Consider the following 19,957-nt stretch of genomic DNA (forward strand, 5'->3'; position numbering starts at 1 on the left):
GAAATTTATTTGTGGAATACTCTGATTTTTATATTTTTTATTCACACGTCATCTTATCATTAAACCAAAATTTCAGAAGGTACAATGATCAAATGTAGGCCGCGTAAAATAGGGAACTCCAAATGAGCTCCTAAAATCTTTTTGAATGGGACCTGATAACAAACATACAACAGAGATATAAACACACTAAAAACCCATATCTGATCATATTTTTTCCCCATATTCCATTAGGGAGTAACTAAGTACATTTACTCAAGTACTGTATGCTTTATTACAGTATTTCCATTTTACTTAAGTACATTTCAGAGCAGGATCTTATTGTGGATTTTTTATACCAAATATATAATTTGCTCAAAAATGTGTTATAGATTAAACTACCCAACAATATGCTGAAAAGCAGTTATTTAGCTCCGCCTCGACCAGCTAGAACTCCACTTGATAAACTCCAGAGGGATCACAATTATAATGTTAAAGAGCCCTTGTTATACTCCTTTTCAGCATCAAGTTTGTACCCTTGGTGTCTACTACAATTGGTTTACATGCTTTGATGTTCAAAAACAAGTTTCAAACAACCCACTGTCGGGCTGTGCTTGCTCAGCTAGCACCTAATGGGCAGCGTATATGATAAACTGGGCTGGCATTTTCAATCCGTGAGCAATTTCAAACAGGAATGCGGGTGAGGCGCTTCAGGCAGTTGAGAAAAAGTGCTGTCTGTGGGAGAAAAAGCTCCATTTGGAGTCAAATGTGTTTTTTGTACTTTATACATCTGTTAAACACAAACTAAAAACGATGTTACACACTAAAAGAAGAAAAAATACATAATTTGGGCTTTTTAAACTTTGGCTAGCCGTACATGTTTGATTAATACTGTTATTGGCAAGGAGGAATTGATAAGCCACCTCAAGATACATGTGCCGATTACATGTACTATTCTGTAATTCTGTTTTTGGATATTATTGTTAATTGTAGTAGCTTGTCCTCAGAAACTTGCACTTGAACTGATATTGAAACGTGAACTCCAATGGTGAAAGAGAGCATAGCTAATGCTTCCCTCAGGAGACCAGGTGTCAGCCGCTGCCACATGGTTTGGTCTTGATGATGTCAATTGCACCTGTACTATATGTTATACCTACTACACCACAGGTATGTTGATATGGTATACTTTCTTACCACACAATGTAATACATTTTATTACTGGTGTAAACTGTTTACGTATATTCTAGACTTACTGCTATTGATTGTATTACACATTTTCACTTAAAGTTATAACTTACCTCATTAGTCTTTCATTGCTCTTGTATAGTTCATTTACTTTTACTCTTATTATAGTGGGCTGGTTATTTATTTTATTTATTCTTATTTGGTTTTATTTTATGAACTTGTACTTCTCTATCTGTACTCATTTCTGTCTTGTGGTGCTGCAACAGCTGATTTTCCCTGCTGGCCGGCGATATATAACGGATTATCTCATTTTATTTCAAATTTATAGTGATTTATTGTAGGTGGGTTAGTAATTAAAAAATGTGGGTGTGCTCGACATCACCGCGTGACCAAGTTTAAACCAATCAGGCTCCGGCATCGTCGTGCAATCGCTCGCCAGATTATGGTGCGACAGGCAGGACGAGAGTGAGGGGGCAACTGGCAGCAGCAGACTCACAAGAACAAGTACCGTTAGTGACTCTTTAGCCGTGTTGTTTTGACCAGGTAACAATTCCTGTACTTCGAGGAGGTGCCACTTTCATTGACAAGGTAACCCTTTGCGCCGAGTTCTTTTTAAACGCCAACATAGCTTCTCCTTAACGTTACCGGTTAACGTTAGCAAGCGACAGCAGTATGAGGCTAATTTTACAGCAGTTAGCCAGTCAGAGACAGAAGATATACAACTGTTTCCTACATCGTTTGCCTTAGCTGATCTTCTTTGAGTTTACATATTTAACTGACTCACCAGTCCCAGGTGGTTAAAAAAAAACAGCGTTCATATTAATCACAAACGGAGGCTAAACCTTTTTCTAGCATCTTCCTGAAGCTTGTTTTTTCATCTTCTATCTCACTCCATAGGTTAGTCTACACTTACTGGCTACATTTGTCCATCTTGTGTCCTTGTAAGGAACTTGTTCCTCATGTACGCACGGCGAGCCAAGCTAAAGTTATGATACGTGCTTGGTTAGCTAGCTAATGAACAGTTTGTGAAGTGGGTGTGGAAGCTGGTAAAAGAGCTTTATTCACTTGTGTTGGCCTGACGCACATGGTGTGACACGGCAGTTTGCACGGGAAAAGTGATGCTAGAGCACTGCCAGAGCACTGCCAGGCTCATCAAACAGCAGCTGTGTCTGAAGCAGTACCCCCTTTCTGGCCCCTCTGATGCTGCCACCTCCAAATCCAATTTCCTCCATCTCTGGAGCCTATACAGTGTACAGTGACACATATTTCACGGCTAAATAGGTTTAAACAATGGACTGGACCCGTGGATTATGGCCGGCTAAATACTGGGACATCTGGCTCTGAAAGCATGACAGGATAGTTTTGCTTAGCTAAATCCTAGTCAAACTCCCCTGGTTAAATCACCACAGACATCTTGCAGACTGTCTTTCTGTGTTGGAAGTGCAGCGGCTGATGCGGAAGCTGGTGCCATAAAGCTCCGCTAGTATTTCAGAAGCTGACATAAAACCACCACGAAATGTTATCAGCTATACAAAGGCAAAGGAGATGGGATGCATGCTTTTCAAGGCTCATTGCTTATCTCTGTTTTGTAGTAAAAGGTACTTCATGGACCTGTGTTTGGGCGTTTCCACACACTGCTTTACAGGGTTTAACCTCAGACACTTGACACAGATCTGACAACATGCAGCGGTGTTAATAACAGTAATGTCAAGACAAACAGTTGAACTTCCTTCACATTCTCTCCTTACATACACATAGGGTTCCATCTAGTGTACAGTTCCTAAATATGTCAAATGGCAAGGGTTGATAGCTATCTATTTGGATGAAAATGATGATGTATACGGTAGTAGTAAGAATGGCTCTTGTCTGTCATTGTGGATGATATTTTGTTTTCGTCAAACTTAATTTCTACAGTGTGAACATGCTTCTGAATTTGGTTTCAATGTCCCTTTTTGGCTTGATGTCTCATGAAAGTGATAATAGTATTAGTTTAGTACCAACTCAGCTATTTGGGCGCCCTTAGTGGCTGTTTCCATGTTCCATGCTTATTTTTGTTTGATCAACCATTCAAACCCCAAAGATTTTCAGTGATACATACAGTGATACAAAACTCTTTACATTTGAGAAACTGGAAGCAGAAGATTTGAAAATGACTGAAACAAGGTTAACCAATGTTTTCAGATACACTTTTCTGGTAATTGACTAATCATGTCAGCTCTAGTTTTGTCTTTGCTCTGTGTACTAACATTGGATTTGATCTTTTTCTGTTTTCCCCTTAATTTCTGATATCCACATGTAAGACAAAGGCTGGTTTGTTAATTACTAATCACTTTAAATATTCACTACCGTCTCTATGGGATGACATGACAGTTTGACATCATTAGTGAACTGACACCAATCTATAGCTCTGTTGGTAAACATTCAACAACACTGAGGAGGTACAGAAAAACATATTTTTAGTGTGGATCTCAGTTTTTTTTTAGGATTGAAACAAAGAGTAATTGAGCTGCCATCCGTCACATACAAGAACCTTAAAACTCAGCAGTATGTGTTTGATTTGTAGTTTTTCCACTGTGGCCAGTTTTGTAATCCTAAAATAGAGAAATCAGTCTTTCAGATGAATGAGGGCATTTATGCTCACTACTAACCAAGCATAAAGGAGTTTTGATGAGGTTGTAAATCTCGGATAGGATATAATTTGTCTAACCATATTTCATTTAATCAATCATCCAGTGTCCCACATAACACCTCAGATTTTTTGACAGGCATACAATAGCCCCCATCTTAGTTGAAAATCAGAATTAACTTGGCCTTTAGTTTCGAAGTGCCTAAACCTATGCACCTACGCACCTATGCTTAGTTTATTGTTTGTTCTGTCCATCAATGTATCTACATATGATTATGTAACTCTGTGAAATTAACTGTTGACCTCCCGCTCCCAAAGGTCCCGTGCCATCCAGCGCTACCATGTCGGCGAAAGCCATCTCAGAGCAGACAGGAAAAGAGTTCTTGTATAAGTATATCTGCACCTCAGCGGCCGTGCAGAACCGCTTCCGCTATGCCAGTGTCAACGCTGAGACTGACTGGGACCGCCTCTCACAGGAGCATCCGTGGCTGCTAACAGAGGTGTGGCTGCAACAACAGACTCAACACAACTTAAACAGCCTTCAAGTAGCCTGTTTCCTCTGCTGGCAAAAGGAATATTGAACTCATGATGTTAATTACGTACTGCATGTCTCTGAAACGCTGTATACATGAGTTGCAGGGCATTATTACATCTCTCTCTCTCTCTCTCTCTCTCTGGAAAATAGAGCTAGGCTCGCTAGAGCATTTAACTTTTTTGATACTCAAAAAAGTTTTTAGTAGCATACTAGAAGATACCAACTATCTAAGGTTGAGTTTGAACCAGGGTGAACAAATGGATAAAGAGTGCCATTAACAGGGCACCTGGATAGCTCAGTTGGTAAAGCAGGCACCCATATGAAGAGGTTTAGTCCTCGATGCAGTGGGCCCAGGTTTGACTCTGTCATTCCCACCTCTCTTCACTTTCATTTCTTCAGCTGTCCTATCAAAAATAAAAGGCTGAAAATGCACCAAAAAAAAACAATAAACATATAGCAGAAACGGGTATACTTTTGTTTGTGAGTGTACTTTTATTAAAATTTACTAGCAAGTAATATTTTCACACAAAGAGCTTGCCATATTATTTGTGGGGAAAATTTGTGTTTGCAGTATCACATTTTAGCCTGGTGTAGGTTTGTCACACCAATATTGTTGCAAATCTGTGATTTACGTTTAATATGTGGCTGGTCTGTTTTTTCACTTGCCTCCCTTATAGCGGCTGGTGGTAAAGCCAGATCAACTAATCAAGCGGCGTGGGAAGCTCGGTCTGGTGGGCATCAACCTGGACCTGCAGGGTGTCCGAGAGTGGCTCAAAGCCCGTCTCATGAGAGAGACCACTGTGAGTTGACTGTTGAGTGAGTTGTCTGTCTTAGTGAGCGTTCAGACCAAAAGCAACTCAGCATTACCCTTGAGACAATGAAATCCAGGAAGTCCAGCAGAAGTAACTGATCCAAGAGACTAAAGGTTTATCAGACAACAAAACACAGCACAGTTGTTTATGATACTAGATTCAGATTAATCTGAATCCGATAATACTAGAGAAATGTCTGTTAGGTTATTGCTTGTTGTGATGATCGGCACGCAAAATGGTAGAACTATGTTGTTGCAAATTAATCTTCCAGAACAATGTATTTGGACGGATTTCATTGGCCAATACTGACATGCGCCGCATTATTTCACACAGTTCTGAACATGGCTTTACTGGTCACTTAGTTGTCTTGCCATACAGACAAAGAACAGTCTGTCTTTGTCAACGGACAGCATTCTGTGTCTGTATCCCCATTCAAAATGTCATTCTTCTCAGATAAGTACCCAATACTACTCTTCCTGCAAATGTACCAGCTCACCATCAACTTACTGTTAATTTGTTCTCCAGCTCTCTAGACTTTAAAACACAGTCCTCATTTGTTTATTGATCTTTGTCATCTGTTTGAAATACAACTTAATTATCCCTCATGAAGGGAATTTGGGACATGACAGCATTAATGGTATGTGTGATGTTATAAAAACCACAAAGACAACTCATTTAAATGATCAAATTGCATTGCATTTTAGATATGTTTAGCAAAGTATCCCTGATCCTCAGTGGGATTGTTCAGACTAATTAGGTTGTAAATAAAGATAACTTTGCAGTCTAACAGTAAGTACAATGTAGTAAATCTCATGACTGCCACGTTGACTTTTTTTTAAATTATTATTATTTTTTTTGTACAGCATCTGAAGTGAATGTAAGATAGAGTTCCTTGTCCTTTAGTCCCAGCATATGGATATGTTTGTACAAGGTCACTGTGTCCAGGGCCAGAGATCATGGGCTTATGTTTAGATCTGCCAGGTCAGAGGTTAATGGAGGAGGGTGGTCTATTCTGGTCAACCAAACATGCTGGGCTGCACTTCAAACAGGCTGTCTCCAAACTTCCAGTACTTCTTTGTGCTTTCCTTTTAATAATAAATAAAAAATAAAAATAACAGATGCACATATAAACTAGGGGTATGCAATTAATCGAAATCTTAATTACAATTACGATTTTGGTTCCTGATGATCACAAAAACAAAATAATCAAGAAAAATTATTATTTGCATTTTGCAAGTAAACTCCTTTGTCTGGTGTTCTGAAGGGGGGGGGAGGAGTATTAAGAATGTTCTTTACTTTTTCACTTTTTTTAAGTTCAATATTTCCAACATCTTTCCAAAAGTCAATGAGTAATCGTGTTAAATAAACATGATTTCAATATAGACCAAAAATAATCATGATTTATGATTTTTTTTCCCATGCTCAAGCAGCCCTAATATAAACGGGGTGTGTAAAGATGGTGATAAGAATTAAACCTTGGAAGCAGAATGTAATGCAGTGCAGACTCCACTTCCAAATCTATATCTAGGTCATTCTAACATGTTTGTCTTGAATAGGTTGGAAAGGCCAAGGGTGTGCTGAAGAACTTCCTCATTGAGCCATTTGTTCCACACCCACAGGTAATGTATGCTAGTTTCTTAAGTCACTCCACATCCTGTTTGTTATGTTTGAAAGCCACGTTAAGTTTATTTGTGTAGCCCGTTAGACCCGGGCTAACTAAAGAAATACATAATCAACCCACTCAGCAGGTAATTGAAACCTCTAGGGCCAGGATATAAACAATATGTGTGTGTTTTGTATTTAGGTCAGTGTGCATGTGATTAATTGATTTCCTCACAGTTTTTTGAAGTGAACCAACAGAGGTTGAATAGTGTTGCAGTATGTGTGTGATTTGTTATTGTGAGAAAACGTGCCTTTATGAATGTCAGTTTTGTTAAAATAGAGAACTGTATGTTCTGGAATGTCCAGAAACAGCTTGTCAGCCTTTTGTAAATAAGTGAAAAGGAAAACTCTGCAATTTGTAAAAATAAATCTTTGAATATGTGTTTGTGTACCCTACCATCTACTGATCCACCCAGGATGAGGAGTTTTATGTGTGTATTTATGCCACACGTGAGGGCGACCATGTGCTTTTCCATCACGAGGGAGGAGTGGAAGTGGGTGATGTGGACGCCAAGGCCCAGAGGCTGTTGGTTGCAGTGGAGGAGAAGCTGAGTGAGAACCAAGTCACAGAGCAGCTCCTCACACATGTTCCTGATGAAAAGAAAGAGTACGGACACATCCTTTTTTTTTATTTTTCATTTTTTTTTATTTGTCTTTATCTACAGCACTCAACTTAATTTGAGAGAAACTTTAATAAGAGTTGCCCTCCCCCCTCATGTCTTTAGCCCGTTATTACACATTCAAAAAAACGTTTTTTGTGGATTTTATTTGACGTTACCTGAATTTGTATGCCAGTGAATCAAAGGTTTCTTTCTTCAGTGTAGTTTGTCTTTTGCTGTTGTGTGACCTTGAGTATTGTGTTTAGTTTTTCCCTTTTCCAAATACCCTTTCCCCGTGTGCAGAGAACATGCTGATCTCTCTTTTATGCAGCATAACATCTGTTTGGGACTAGTTTCTCAGTAGCTCAACGCTTGGAAGCAAAGTGTGATCCTCTGTATATCTTATTATGCTGCACTGTCTGTTACAAGACTCAACATTTAGCCTAATTATTTGGCAAGAAAATGTTATATTTTTATATAATGTATGGTCTACACTTCTATTATTGTGTGTTTTTCTAGTAAGATTAGTTGTCCTCTCTTGAATAGTGAGTTTAGTTGATTGTTTTTTTGTTTTGTTTTTTTCCTTCTTGAAGAGTCTTGGCCAGTTTTATAGTAGGACTCTTTAACTTCTATGAGGACCTCTACTTCACTTACCTTGAGATCAACCCTATAGGTATGTTTTTTTTAACTTCAAAGATCTATGCTCAACTGTGCATCTGTGTATTCATTTCTCTTTTATGACTTCTAGAAGTGTCCTCTTTTAGTCTGGGAAGGAAGATAGGAACTGTTTTGTCACTATAACTGCTCCATTTGTGCATTATTAATTCCATAGAATGAACTAAGTACTTTTGAAGGGATTTATTATTAATTCATGGAAACAAGTTACTAATGTGTGCACATTCATGATCAAATTCAAATTAACAAACTGTTTACTACTGTTACATTCTGTTCTGTAACATCTGTATCTAAAAAAAAAAACATTAAAATGTCAAATTAATGGATGACACAACTTTTATTCTCTTAACCAGTCGTCACCAAAGATGGAGTGTACGTCCTCGACATGGCAGCTAAGATTGATGCCACAGCAGATTACATCTGCAAGGCTAAATGGGGGGATGTGGAGTTTCCACCACCCTTTGGAAGAGAAGCGTATCCAGAGGTGAGTTCTGAAGCACGATAAAGCAAGTTTTTAATGTCTCAGCCGAAACCTTTTAAATAACACCTTAAACTTGATCTCAGTTTATGCATATGTCCTTGGCCTTATTACAGCAATTTGTGCATTTCAGGAGGCATACATAGCTGATCTGGATGCAAAGAGTGGTGCCAGTCTGAAGCTTACACTGCTGAACCCAAATGGCAGGATCTGGACCATGGTGGCTGGAGGAGGGGCTTCAGTAGTCTACAGGTACAACATTTATTAATAAAATGCCTTTTCACTTGTGTTGCTCTTTGCCTCGAAATTTGAAAGCTTGTTTCATGTATACACAAAGTCAATGGAATGTTTTATTTTATTTTATTTTTTTTGGCCGGCGTTTTGTTTGTCCTGTGCACATGAACACAGTTGTGTTCAGTTGATGCAATACCTATTCCTGCCAATGGATTTGCCCTATTCCACTGATCTATTGGTGGCAGTAACGTGCCAACAAAGCAAGTGAAAAGGAAGACTGCAAGCAAGTAAATGTGGATATAAACAATTTTTTTAAGACTCAAACTTTTTTTACGAAAAACAAAGGCTTTGCAACTTTTGTTAGACTCTAGGATACACATAATATGTTTTGTTAAATAAAACGGAATGGAAAGAACTACACAAGACACAGTTGATTAAAACTAAAAACGGCAACTAGAATCAGGACACAGTACCTAACTGTGCACTATCCCGCTTCTTTAGCGACACTATCTGTGACCTGGGCGGTGTGGATGAACTGGCCAACTATGGCGAGTACTCTGGTGCTCCCAGTGAACAGCAGACTTACGACTACGCTAAAACCATTCTCTCTCTCATGACACGGGAGAAACATCCTCAAGGTAGGTACAGCCAACTCTTTGTTAGGGCTTGTTTGCATACATTTAGGCCAAAGGTGAACATAGGGGGAGATGCGCACTTGTAAAAACCAATCTTGACTGTTTCAGTTAAATTAGACGTTTCTTATAAACTTGACAGAGTTTGCCTTAAGCATGTTTACCTTAAGCCTGTGTTTGATCATTCCCCCGCACTGTAGACCTGGTCACTCTCCTTTAGTGTGTCACAAGGCCCCTCTTTGCTGTATGTTGCCAGCAAAAGACTTCCCGACTGTCACCAAACTGTTATTGGGGTGTCACATATTAGTCAATAACATTTTCTGCCCATATCAACACTCATCTCTCTGTATCCTGCAGGGAAAGTGCTGATAATCGGAGGAAGTATTGCCAACTTCACCAATGTGGCAGCCACATTCAAGGTAAAACACATGAACGTTTCAGATAATTACATTAATCATTTTTAATAAGTGAAGAAAAAAAAAACACTTCAACACAATTTTTCCCTCTGAAAATATGAAAGCACATCCATGTTCCTTTGAGTAATTCAGCACCATGAATAAAACACAACATCCATATATTACTTATAGAAGACAACATTAAAGGTATATTTAGTAGCATTGGCGGTTGGTGTTTGCAGATACACCCCCACACACTTCTAGTGGAGGATTAAGAGGGATTACGTTTGCATACGTTTATACATTTATTTATTTTTAGGGAAATGCTGCTATGCCTAAAGTACTGTCTCTATGTTAAATACTGATGATGCTATCTTACATGGGACACTCACTGAAAGTTGGTCTGAACACACTGAGACCAAATAATGACAAAATGTCACCTTGTTCCTTTAACGCACATATTAGATTTTGCATCTTGCTTTCTGATATGGAAATATAAATGGTGTTAATTAAACCAACACTGGCATTCTTGTCTCTAAGCAGCTGTTACTGGCTGACATACCCATGCAGATATTTAAAGAATTCATGTTTTTTTTTAACCACATAGCTGACCTGCCTGTCTCCTTCCCCAGGGCATTGTCAGGGCCATCAAAGATTACCAAGGTCCTCTGAAGGAGCACGAGGTCACCATCTTTGTTCGACGTGGCGGGCCCAACTACCAGGAGGGACTGAGGGTCATGGGGGAAGTAGGTGAGTGAGATGAAGAAGTAAATGCCTAGTCTGAGAACAAATGAATTGGATGACTATATTATATAATTTGTCCATAGAGAAAAACTTGGTGTCGAGCTATTTTCAGGTGATTTTATTGGATTACACATGACCCTTAAAGAGGGAGAATGCATGCACAGGTGATATGAGAGCATGAATACCAAAACGTGTTTTTATGCATGCCAAATTGTTAGCAAGTATTTTAAATTGAGTTGTTTAACTCTGTTTCTTTCTGCAGGAAAGACCACAGGTATTCCTATCCATGTGTTTGGTACTGAGACCCATATGACGGCCATTGTTGGAATGGCTCTTGGCCACCGGCCAATCCCTAACCAGCCTCCAATGGACGCGCATACAGCGAACTTCCTCCTTAATGCCAGCAGCAGTGCAATGGTATTTTCATTCAGTCACACACTGAGGGGATAGTAGTGTAGTCTTCAGGTCTTCTGCTTCTCTTTTAAACACATTTCAGATGTCATATTGTTTGAGACAGGCACTCCATATTCATGTGCTAATTGTCTGCTGAGTTAGATGGACATTTAAATTGTGAACTACTCCTTTTTTTTTTTCTTTTTTTTTTTTACTGTTTGAGAGTTGAAGAAAGTTACTATTGCTGAATAATTAATTGTCTAAGATGCATTAACATTAGAGATTGAACATGCATGACTGTATTGTATCACAGGTAAGCAAATTCCTTACCTCCTTACATCTCTTGCTACATATGAACAAAAGCTGCATCTACTTGTGCAAACAATTTTAGCTTTGAAAGGTTTGACCATTGGAACTTGTTTGATTAACTCTATTGTATAGCATTACATGTGTGTCTTTGTATATAGTCTGTTTTTATTTATTAATTGTGGTCCTTGATATTCTTAAAAAAAAGAAGCTTAAATGTCAAGGCTAGATTGACTGGTGAGAAGCTCAAATGTGGCAAGACACGTACACTAAAAATGTAAACATATTTATAAGAGGGAATTTGTTTGCTTACTGCTAACAATTATCATTGGAATCTTATGTATAACTTTAAATAAAATACATTTGTTCTATACCAGACTCCAGCTACAACAAGGACAGCTTCATTCTCTGAATCAAGGAAGTCTAATGATGTCACCCCAGCCAAAAAGTCTAAAGCAGGTCTTCCAGCAGGTAACTAACACAGTAGCACTCACCTCTCCAGTGCGTCTTATCAGCAAGACTCCATATGTACTCATGCACTTCTGCTTTTTCATTTCACTTATCCTTGCATCCTGTATTTATTCCCCCCCCCCACCATGCTTCCATTTTGCATTTTAATTTTCTTTCTATTTTTACCTTCCTCCTCTTCTTGTTTTGCTGCACAAACTGTCCACTCACCCCTTATTTTTCCATGCTCGTTTCTCTAAGACTCTCTTCATTCTATACTGTGGCCTCTGAAGAATGTGGTCACAGGCGATTGGAAAGGTAAGTGATAGGTGTTCCATGCTCGCACTTCTCTCGGCTGCTCACACGCTCCACACTGATCTCTATCTCTCTCTCTCTGTCTATCTCGCTCTCTCTTTCTCTCTCTCTGTGTGCGTGTGTGTGTGTGTGTGTGTGTGTGTGGTTTGCATCACCTCAATGGGCACATTGTATTCTGTTGCAATAAGATTTTTGTGTGTTTTTTTCTTTTTCCTCCCATCCTTGGAATAATTAAAAACTGTGGAAAGAGTTGTAGATAATCCACAGATGTAGCATATGTTTTCTAATACTAAGATGAATGTACTGTTTATGTCATCTTTTAGACGGAATTGTGTGTTTGTAGGGCAGATTTTATTGTAATATTAAAACATTCAGCACAGGCTATGTGGATTGACTTTGATTGTGGCAAGACCATACTTGTTAGATTGCTTTTCACAGTAAAGGCATGCTCTCTAGCACCTGAGATTTGCATGGTCTTTCCACTGGTGTGCTTTTTATGAAGTGTTTTCAGAGTTGGCACGCAGTTTACAGAATGCACTGAAGTCTGTTCAATAATAAGATAAAGTTGCACTTATTGTTTTCTCTTTTTCTGTGCTCACTATGTCGTATTTTGTGTTCCCTTCCCATGGGGTCACAGAAGCGCAAGCTTCTTCAGGCTGCAGCGGAGGTATGGAAGGGTGTGAAAAACCTGTCCTCCTGCCCTCTCTGTCCACTTCCCCCCTGCCTTCCCATTTTTGTCTGTCTTTCTTTTTCTACATTTTTATAGTGGCTTACTCACTTTAAGGGGTGCTGTTTTGTGTCTCTGTGCTAAAACTGGTCAATGAAGAATTCCTATCCAAAATGACATTGGGGAATTATCTGGTACGATATGTGTTTCGCAACACATACCATACCAGATAAGACCAGCTTCATCCTAAAACCAGGGTATCTGATGGTCAACCATACTATCTTTCCATAAAAGTGTCATCATTTGACCAGTATGATCTATGACAGTCTCACAGGTATTTAATTAAACTCTTTATCGTGAACCCTGCAGAAATCCTGTAAAATATTACTTGGCACTCTACAGCCCACTGTTAAAGAGGCAATAATAGTGTTAATTGATAGCTCTGTGCACAACGTCTTTGGATCAGATCAGAGAACCAGAGAAGGCAGTCAGTCTGGACAGAGAGGAGAGACTTGGGAGGACTGGAACAAATGTGTGGCAAGATGGTGATTAACTTAACAAATGCTTCAAACCACATTGTACACTAACATTCTGCATTTTAAATGGAATACCTGACACAGGATCTCATTTTTTTTTCTTGCACTACTGCCGGGTTGCTTTATTGTCTAGACCTTGCCTTGCATTATATATATTTAATTACTAGTAGAAGCTTTGCCATCAACGATCAAGGCGTACGTGGTGATCCTGCTTGGTAATGGGCTAGTAGGGTTTCTAGCAGCACTTGACAGGGTAGAAAAAGCGTTTGTATAAACAAGGGTAAAGTAAAATCACTATTGGAATGCGACATTAATGCATTGAAAAAAGGGAAATTTCCTGCATTATGTGGTCAGAAAAAAACACTGACCCTTGATGGTCAAACCAAGTTGCCGGTTGTCTATCTGAGACAATGCAACTGCCAGGCCATGTGCAGAACCTAGAGTTTTTAGTAGCATGTGATAACGGAAAAGGTTTTTAACATAACTTCAAGCAATATGTCCCCATCCACCAATGGTTCCATTTGAACACCAAATTTATCCTTTTTTAACTGTGTGAGGTGAACAAAAATTAACTTTCAGAGTAACTTGGTTACACTTACAAATGTGTGTAATTATCTTAGGTTAAATGCAATAGCAGCTCTAAAACCAGACATGTGGTGCCCAGATTATAATGGATTGGTATAAAAAAAAAACTGCCAAATGCATAATGCAGGCAAACAAACATCAACAAAGAGAAAGATCACTTCATTTTGAAATTGTGTTTTCAGTGGTGAAGAGTTATTTTCTCTACCTCCTGTATCTCTTTCCTCAGTGAGTTCTATCTCTACTCTGCTTGATGCCATCCCCATTCCTGCTATCTTCCTGAGCCTGACCCTCATCTCTTGCCTGTGATATGTGTATTTCTGCTTCCAGTTGTGACTTGAGTCTCTCTGGCTTCTCATTCGTTTAGCCAAAGCCACCACACTCTTCAGAAAACAGACCAAGACCATAGTCTGGGGCATGCAGACACGTGCTGTGCAGGGCATGCTGGACTTCGACTATGTATGCTCCCGGGACGAACCCTCTGTGGCAGCCATGGTCTACCCCTTCACGTAGGTCCCTCAAGATCTGGGAAAAAAAAAAAAAGAATTTGGTATCTTGTACTCAGCTCAACTTTTCTACTTTTAGTTGGAAACTAAACCTAAAACAGGTTTTGAAACTGAATTTTATTATCCTACTCGCACCTTTTTGTAATAATTTTGTCTGGAAATATGCAATATCGGTGTTGACAGTAGTTTTCCAAATTTGTAAATTTGAGATTAAATTTAAAATTTGTTTCAAATAAAAATAAATATATTTTTATTTTATTGTTTTCTTATCTTACATTTCTGTGTTGCACAGGGGAGATCATAAGCAGAAGTTTTACTGGGGCCACAAGGAGATCCTGGTGCCGGTCTATAAGAACATGGCTGATGCCATGAAGAAGCACACTGAGGTGGATGTCCTGATCAGCTTTGCTTCATTGCGCTCAGCCTTTGACAGCACTATGGAGGCCATGCAGTACCCACAGGTAGAAAGACATACTGTAAAATATATTAACATATAAGCCCATACAACACTGCATAAAAATGTAAGATTCAGCCAGATGTGAAAATCTGCCTTTTTATTCCATTGTGTTTTCAGATCCACACTATCGCAATCATAGCTGAGGGCATTCCTGAAGCTCTGACAAGGAAAATAATAAAAGTGGCTGATGAAAAAGGTGTCACTATTATCGGCCCTGCTACGGTATGTAGTCATATCTTGCAAACAGAGATGATTTATTAAAAAAAACAGTGTATACGGTATGTTTTTAATCAACAATGTATGTAAGCAGAAAATGATCAATTTCAATTGGCACACATAAGTTAATTTGATACCCATTACTTTCTTTCTCCCAGGTTGGTGGCATTAAGCCTGGCTGTTTTAAGATCGGTAACACAGGTGGCATGCTGGATAACATTCTGGCTTCAAAACTTTATCGTCCTGGCAGCGTGGCATATGTGTCGCGCTCTGGGGGCATGTCCAATGAACTGAACAACATCATTTCCCGCACTACAGATGGCGTCTTTGAAGGTGTGGCCATCGGAGGCGACAGGTACAAGAACTTATTTGCAAATGATTTGCTTAGCAGTGAGAGACCGTTGTCCTTTTTAAAGCCTGTTGTGAAACTATTGGTAAAAGTATTGCTATCGCTGCGCCACAGAAACACATTGTCTTTTGACTTTTTAAATCATTGTGTTTTGCTCCTCTTGGTCTAGATATCCAGGCTCCACCTTCATGGACCACGTCCTTCGTTACCAGGACACTTCAGGGGTTAAGATGATAATAGTGCTGGGAGAGGTGGGAGTAGCTCCACGGATGGTTACACATTAACATCACCTAATGTTAAAATATTATTTTTTATTTTTTAATATTTACGTATATCATAAGCCGTATATACATAAGCCTCTCTTTCACTCTGCCTACCTAGATTGGAGGTACAGAGGAGTACAAGATCTGCCAAGGTATCAAAGAGGGCAGGATAACCAAGCCTGTGGTGTGCTGGTGTATTGGAACCTGCGCCACCATGTTCACTTCAGAGGTTTGGCTGCCTTCTTGAAATAACTTGCTTTGGATTTTGTTGTTGTAGCTTACACAAAATTCAGAGTTTTTGAGCTCAACCTGTCATACTGCCTTTTCAGGTTCAGTTTGGCCATGCAGGGGCCTGTGCCAACCAGGATTCAGAGACTGCAGTAGCCAAGAATCAGGCTCTGAGGGACGCTGGTGCTTATGTACCAAAGAGCTTTGATGAGCTGGGGGATGTCATTAAGTAAAGAAATTCATCACAGTCATGCCAGAGTTTTTCACTGAAATGTGTTTAGGGTTTTTCACTGATACTGTGAATATATGGTGAAACAGGACAGTTTATGATGAACTGGTGGCCAATGGTACCATCATTCCTGCCGACGAGGTGCCTCCCCCAACAGTGCCTATGGATTACTCTTGGGCCAGGGTAAGAAACTTCATCATTACTCCATCGTATACCTCAACATCTGTCTTAGCCGCCAAAGAGTCAAATAGTTGTTAAATCATGTACAAGGTAGTAACAATTTAGGGCTTATGATTTTCATGGTAATGTGTTGTGTTTTATTTTTAAAACTAGCGGTTGACAGAAATGATTTTTAAGGCCACTATCTATTTTGGCTAATATTAATTTTTTAAGCATAATTATGACATAGTTTTGTTTGTTTTTTGTCTTTGATCTAGGTATTTACTTTTTTTTAACTTGTCTGTCTTCACTGGTGGACAAATATGCAATAGTTCCATGGTTTCTATTCCCTGTTCCTTATCAGCTGGCAAATACCTGATACTGATCCCTCCTTAACACTGTAGAAACATTTTCACACTGTTTATTACCTGTGTTAAATCGGTTTTATTTTCCTCTGGATTTTCTCAAGGAGTTGGGCCTGATCCGTAAGCCAGCCTCATTCATGACTAGCATCTGTGACGAGCGAGGCCAGGAGCTCATCTACGCTGGCATGCCCATCACTGAGGTTTTCAAAGAGGAGATGGGTTTAGGAGGAGTGCTGGGCTTGCTTTGGTTCCAGCGCAGGTTGGTATGATGACTAGACGACAACTAGTGTTAATCGGTGACTGAGGAAAAAAAAGTGTTATACAAATATATTTTCAGTGGAATAAGCTGTGCTTTGTTTCTGTCTAGGTTGCCGCGCTATGCCTGCCAGTTCATTGAGATGTGCCTGATGGTGACTGCTGATCATGGGCCTGCCGTCTCTGGTGCACACAACACCATCGTCTGTGCTCGTGCTGGCAAGGACCTTATCTCAAGCCTCACCTCCGGCCTGCTCACCATCGTCAGTACTGCTCGCACACAAACTTAACGTACATACACTGTGCCACCATCTTTAACCAGAAAAGATTACAGAAATGATCTCTACCTCTCTGCTGTCTTTTTCTGCTTGGACCACATGGTTAAAACTGTTGTTTCTCTACTGAATCAGGGTTTATTCATAAATTCCAGGGGGATCGTTTTGGAGGTGCTCTGGATGCTGCTGCAAAGCTGTTCAGCAAGGCATTTGATAGTGGCATGCTGCCCATGGAGTTTGTTAACAAGATGAAGAAGGACGGCAAGCTGATCATGGGCATTGGCCACAGAGTCAAATCAGTAGGCAGCACTCAGTTGTTACACTACCTCAAGTTGCATTATCAAGATCCATAAATGATGTGGCATTTTTAGACTATAGTAGACAATTGTAAAATCATACATCTGAATAATTCTTCTTTGGATTATAATTAAAACAGACGGATACCTTACAGTTAACAGCTTTAAATAAAAGAAACACAACACAAAGCCGTAACACAGTTTGTCTCTGTTTTCAGATCAACAACCCAGACATGCGGGTGCAGATTCTGAAGGACTTTGTTAAGCAGCATTTTCCCTCCACCCAGCTCCTCGACTATGCACTAGATGTAGAAAAGATCACTACCTCCAAGGTACTTGTCACATGAATTAGCACAAGTGAAGACTCAATCAATTCTCAATAAACCCAATAAAATCAAATGGTCTTGAAGGACAGGTGTGTAAGGAAAGCCAGCATCAGGACAATTAAATAAGTAAAGAATCTTGCATAGTGTCCACATCTCCCGATGAGATCATTTTACTGTCAAATATGCAACATTTCACTGTGACATATTTAGACCTTTGCTCCTTTTTATGTTAACCTCTGAAATTTAGATTTCCTTTTCTTATTTTCAGAAACCCAACCTGATCCTCAATGTAGACGGTTTTATTGGTGTTGCCTTTGTGGACCTGCTTAGGACATGTGGGGGCTTCACAAGGTAAATCAAACTCCAAGACATGTTTCATATTAAAACTGTGTGTTACTATATTGCCATTCATTATCTGTAAATACACCACTTTCCATGTATGAGTGCCCACATGATGGGTTAAAGTAGTTGACAAACACTTATGTGCTTACGACTTAGATTACAGTGTGGTATAATAGCAAGCATACTGTTGATAGCAAGCACACTGTCCAGTATTGTTTATCACATGAATGTTGAACTGGTTCCAGAGACGAGGCTGACGAGTTTGTGGAGATTGGTGCACTAAATGGGATCTTTGTCCTTGGCCGCAGTATGGGATTTATTGGTGAGTCTCATTCAGTGAGAGCCATGACACTAAGATTTGAAGTATTATTAAAGCAAGACATCTAACTAGTGTCTGTCTTACATTAGGACATTACCTGGACCAGAAGAGGCTGAAACAGGGTTTGTACCGCCACCCCTGGGATGACATCTCCTATGTGCTTCCTGAACATATGTCCATGTAATCTCCACATTACGGAATGGGAAGCACTTCCAGATGCGACTGTCCAAATAGGTCAGGCATCATTAGACATCTCACTCATCATATATGTTCTCTCCAGGTATGGCAACAGCGGCCTTGGAAAAACTGGGCAGGGTGATTTTGGAAAATAGAAGTACTGTCTGGCTGACAGATATGGGTAGAAGTTTTCAATCTTGTTTTTACGGAGAAAAGGGGAAGTCAATTTTTAGATTTTGTTTTTGACTAACTATGAGTCTGAGATGTTACTTACTTCAGTTTTGACCACAGACTCAAACCAATACAAACTTTAGCAGTTGCAGAAGCACAGAATTAATTAGTACTTTAAAAAAAAGGGCAGGATTTAAAGCACAGTTAACACACGTGACTCCTGCATTAAGGAGTCTGATTAGGTTATCTGCAGTAACGGCTTCTGATGTAAAATTTGTTCAAGCTCAATATCTTTTTTTTTTTTATTCTACTCGCAAAAAATAAATTGATTATAATCAACATTTGCCTATTTTAGGCCATAAGAAAGTGTGCTCAATTATGCTGTCTGTCTATCAGAGCATTGCACCTTAGTGACACTAGCAAATCTCAGTTCCTCCAAGTTTCAATCCCACTAAAAAAGACTGTTGTTGTTACAAAAAGAAACCAAAGTTATTTTTAGGGATTTGTTGTCTTTGTTAAAAGTTTAAAAAAATAAAATATAACAGGTCCATTGGTTGATATTATTGTTATTGGTTAAGTTTATCTAGATCTTATGTTTTGAAAAAGGAGGCATTTTAATGGGATAAAGGATATAAACAAACTAATTTGGGTGTCACTTCACTATTGCCTTTCCTAGAACACTGGTTGTAAACTAGTGGTTGCAATTTGTCACCTACTGTAAATTAGATGCAATTTTAAAGGTGTTTAAGTCTTTCACACCCAGTATGAATAGAACTACTTCTGTTGCAATTCTGTGTTACTGTTTAAAAAACAGGAAAATGCTTCATGAATGAGCCCTTTAAATCTTTGAAAGCATTTTTTGGTGAGGGACCATGAAAGTACTTTGCTTTACTTGGGGAAATTGATCATAATACGGATAATAACACGGCTCTCTAAAATAATTGTCCAACTTTCACTAAAGACTTGACACCAACTCAAAATGCTTTGTAACCACCCACTGTAAGGCCTGTTGTTTCATCTTTGTTTTGCTGTTTTTATTTAACTGTGGGAAAAAAAATGCTTTTTTTGTAAAATGCTGTCATATAGTAGTATTATAATAATAATTATAGTGATAATAATAAAGAAAGTATTGTTTAACTTTTCATTTTGGCTGAAGTGTCTAAATCTGTTCTTGGTGAAGAAGTGTGAGCTTTGAACAGACGTTTGAAGCTTGAAACTATAGCTG

The 19,957-nt window shown here is 39.1% G+C and overlaps 1 protein-coding gene across 3 annotated transcripts; it reads left to right on the forward strand.

Moving 5' to 3' along the window:
- Positions 1-1,561: 1,561 nt before the first annotated feature.
- On the forward strand, positions 1,562-18,916 carry aclyb (ATP citrate lyase b). Of its 3 annotated transcripts, XM_032503064.1 has the most exons (30): positions 1,562-1,749; positions 4,106-4,287; positions 5,000-5,122; positions 6,691-6,753; positions 7,213-7,403; positions 7,989-8,068; positions 8,424-8,554; positions 8,682-8,800; positions 9,284-9,420; positions 9,772-9,833; positions 10,442-10,559; positions 10,816-10,970; positions 11,630-11,723; positions 11,961-12,017; positions 12,652-12,681; positions 14,167-14,308; positions 14,598-14,766; positions 14,880-14,984; positions 15,137-15,333; positions 15,497-15,578; positions 15,709-15,819; positions 15,920-16,047; positions 16,137-16,230; positions 16,676-16,830; positions 16,939-17,089; positions 17,257-17,400; positions 17,616-17,729; positions 17,992-18,074; positions 18,311-18,387; positions 18,474-18,916. In XM_032503064.1, the coding sequence occupies exons 2-30, from the start codon at positions 4,129-4,131 to the stop codon at positions 18,566-18,568; spliced, it is 3,366 nt and encodes a 1,121-aa protein (XP_032358955.1). In that variant the 5' UTR covers positions 1,562-1,749; positions 4,106-4,128; the 3' UTR covers positions 18,569-18,916. The 3 variants fall into 3 exon arrangements, with proteins under 3 accessions (XP_032358955.1, XP_032358956.1, XP_032358957.1); XM_032503065.1 differs by lacking the exon at positions 11,961-12,017; XM_032503066.1 differs by lacking the exons at positions 11,961-12,017; positions 12,652-12,681.
- Positions 18,917-19,957: the final 1,041 nt, after the last annotated feature.

Source organism: Etheostoma spectabile, chromosome 21 (genome assembly GCF_008692095.1).
Source record: "Etheostoma spectabile isolate EspeVRDwgs_2016 chromosome 21, UIUC_Espe_1.0, whole genome shotgun sequence".
Taxonomy (NCBI): Eukaryota; Metazoa; Chordata; class Actinopteri; order Perciformes; family Percidae; genus Etheostoma; species Etheostoma spectabile.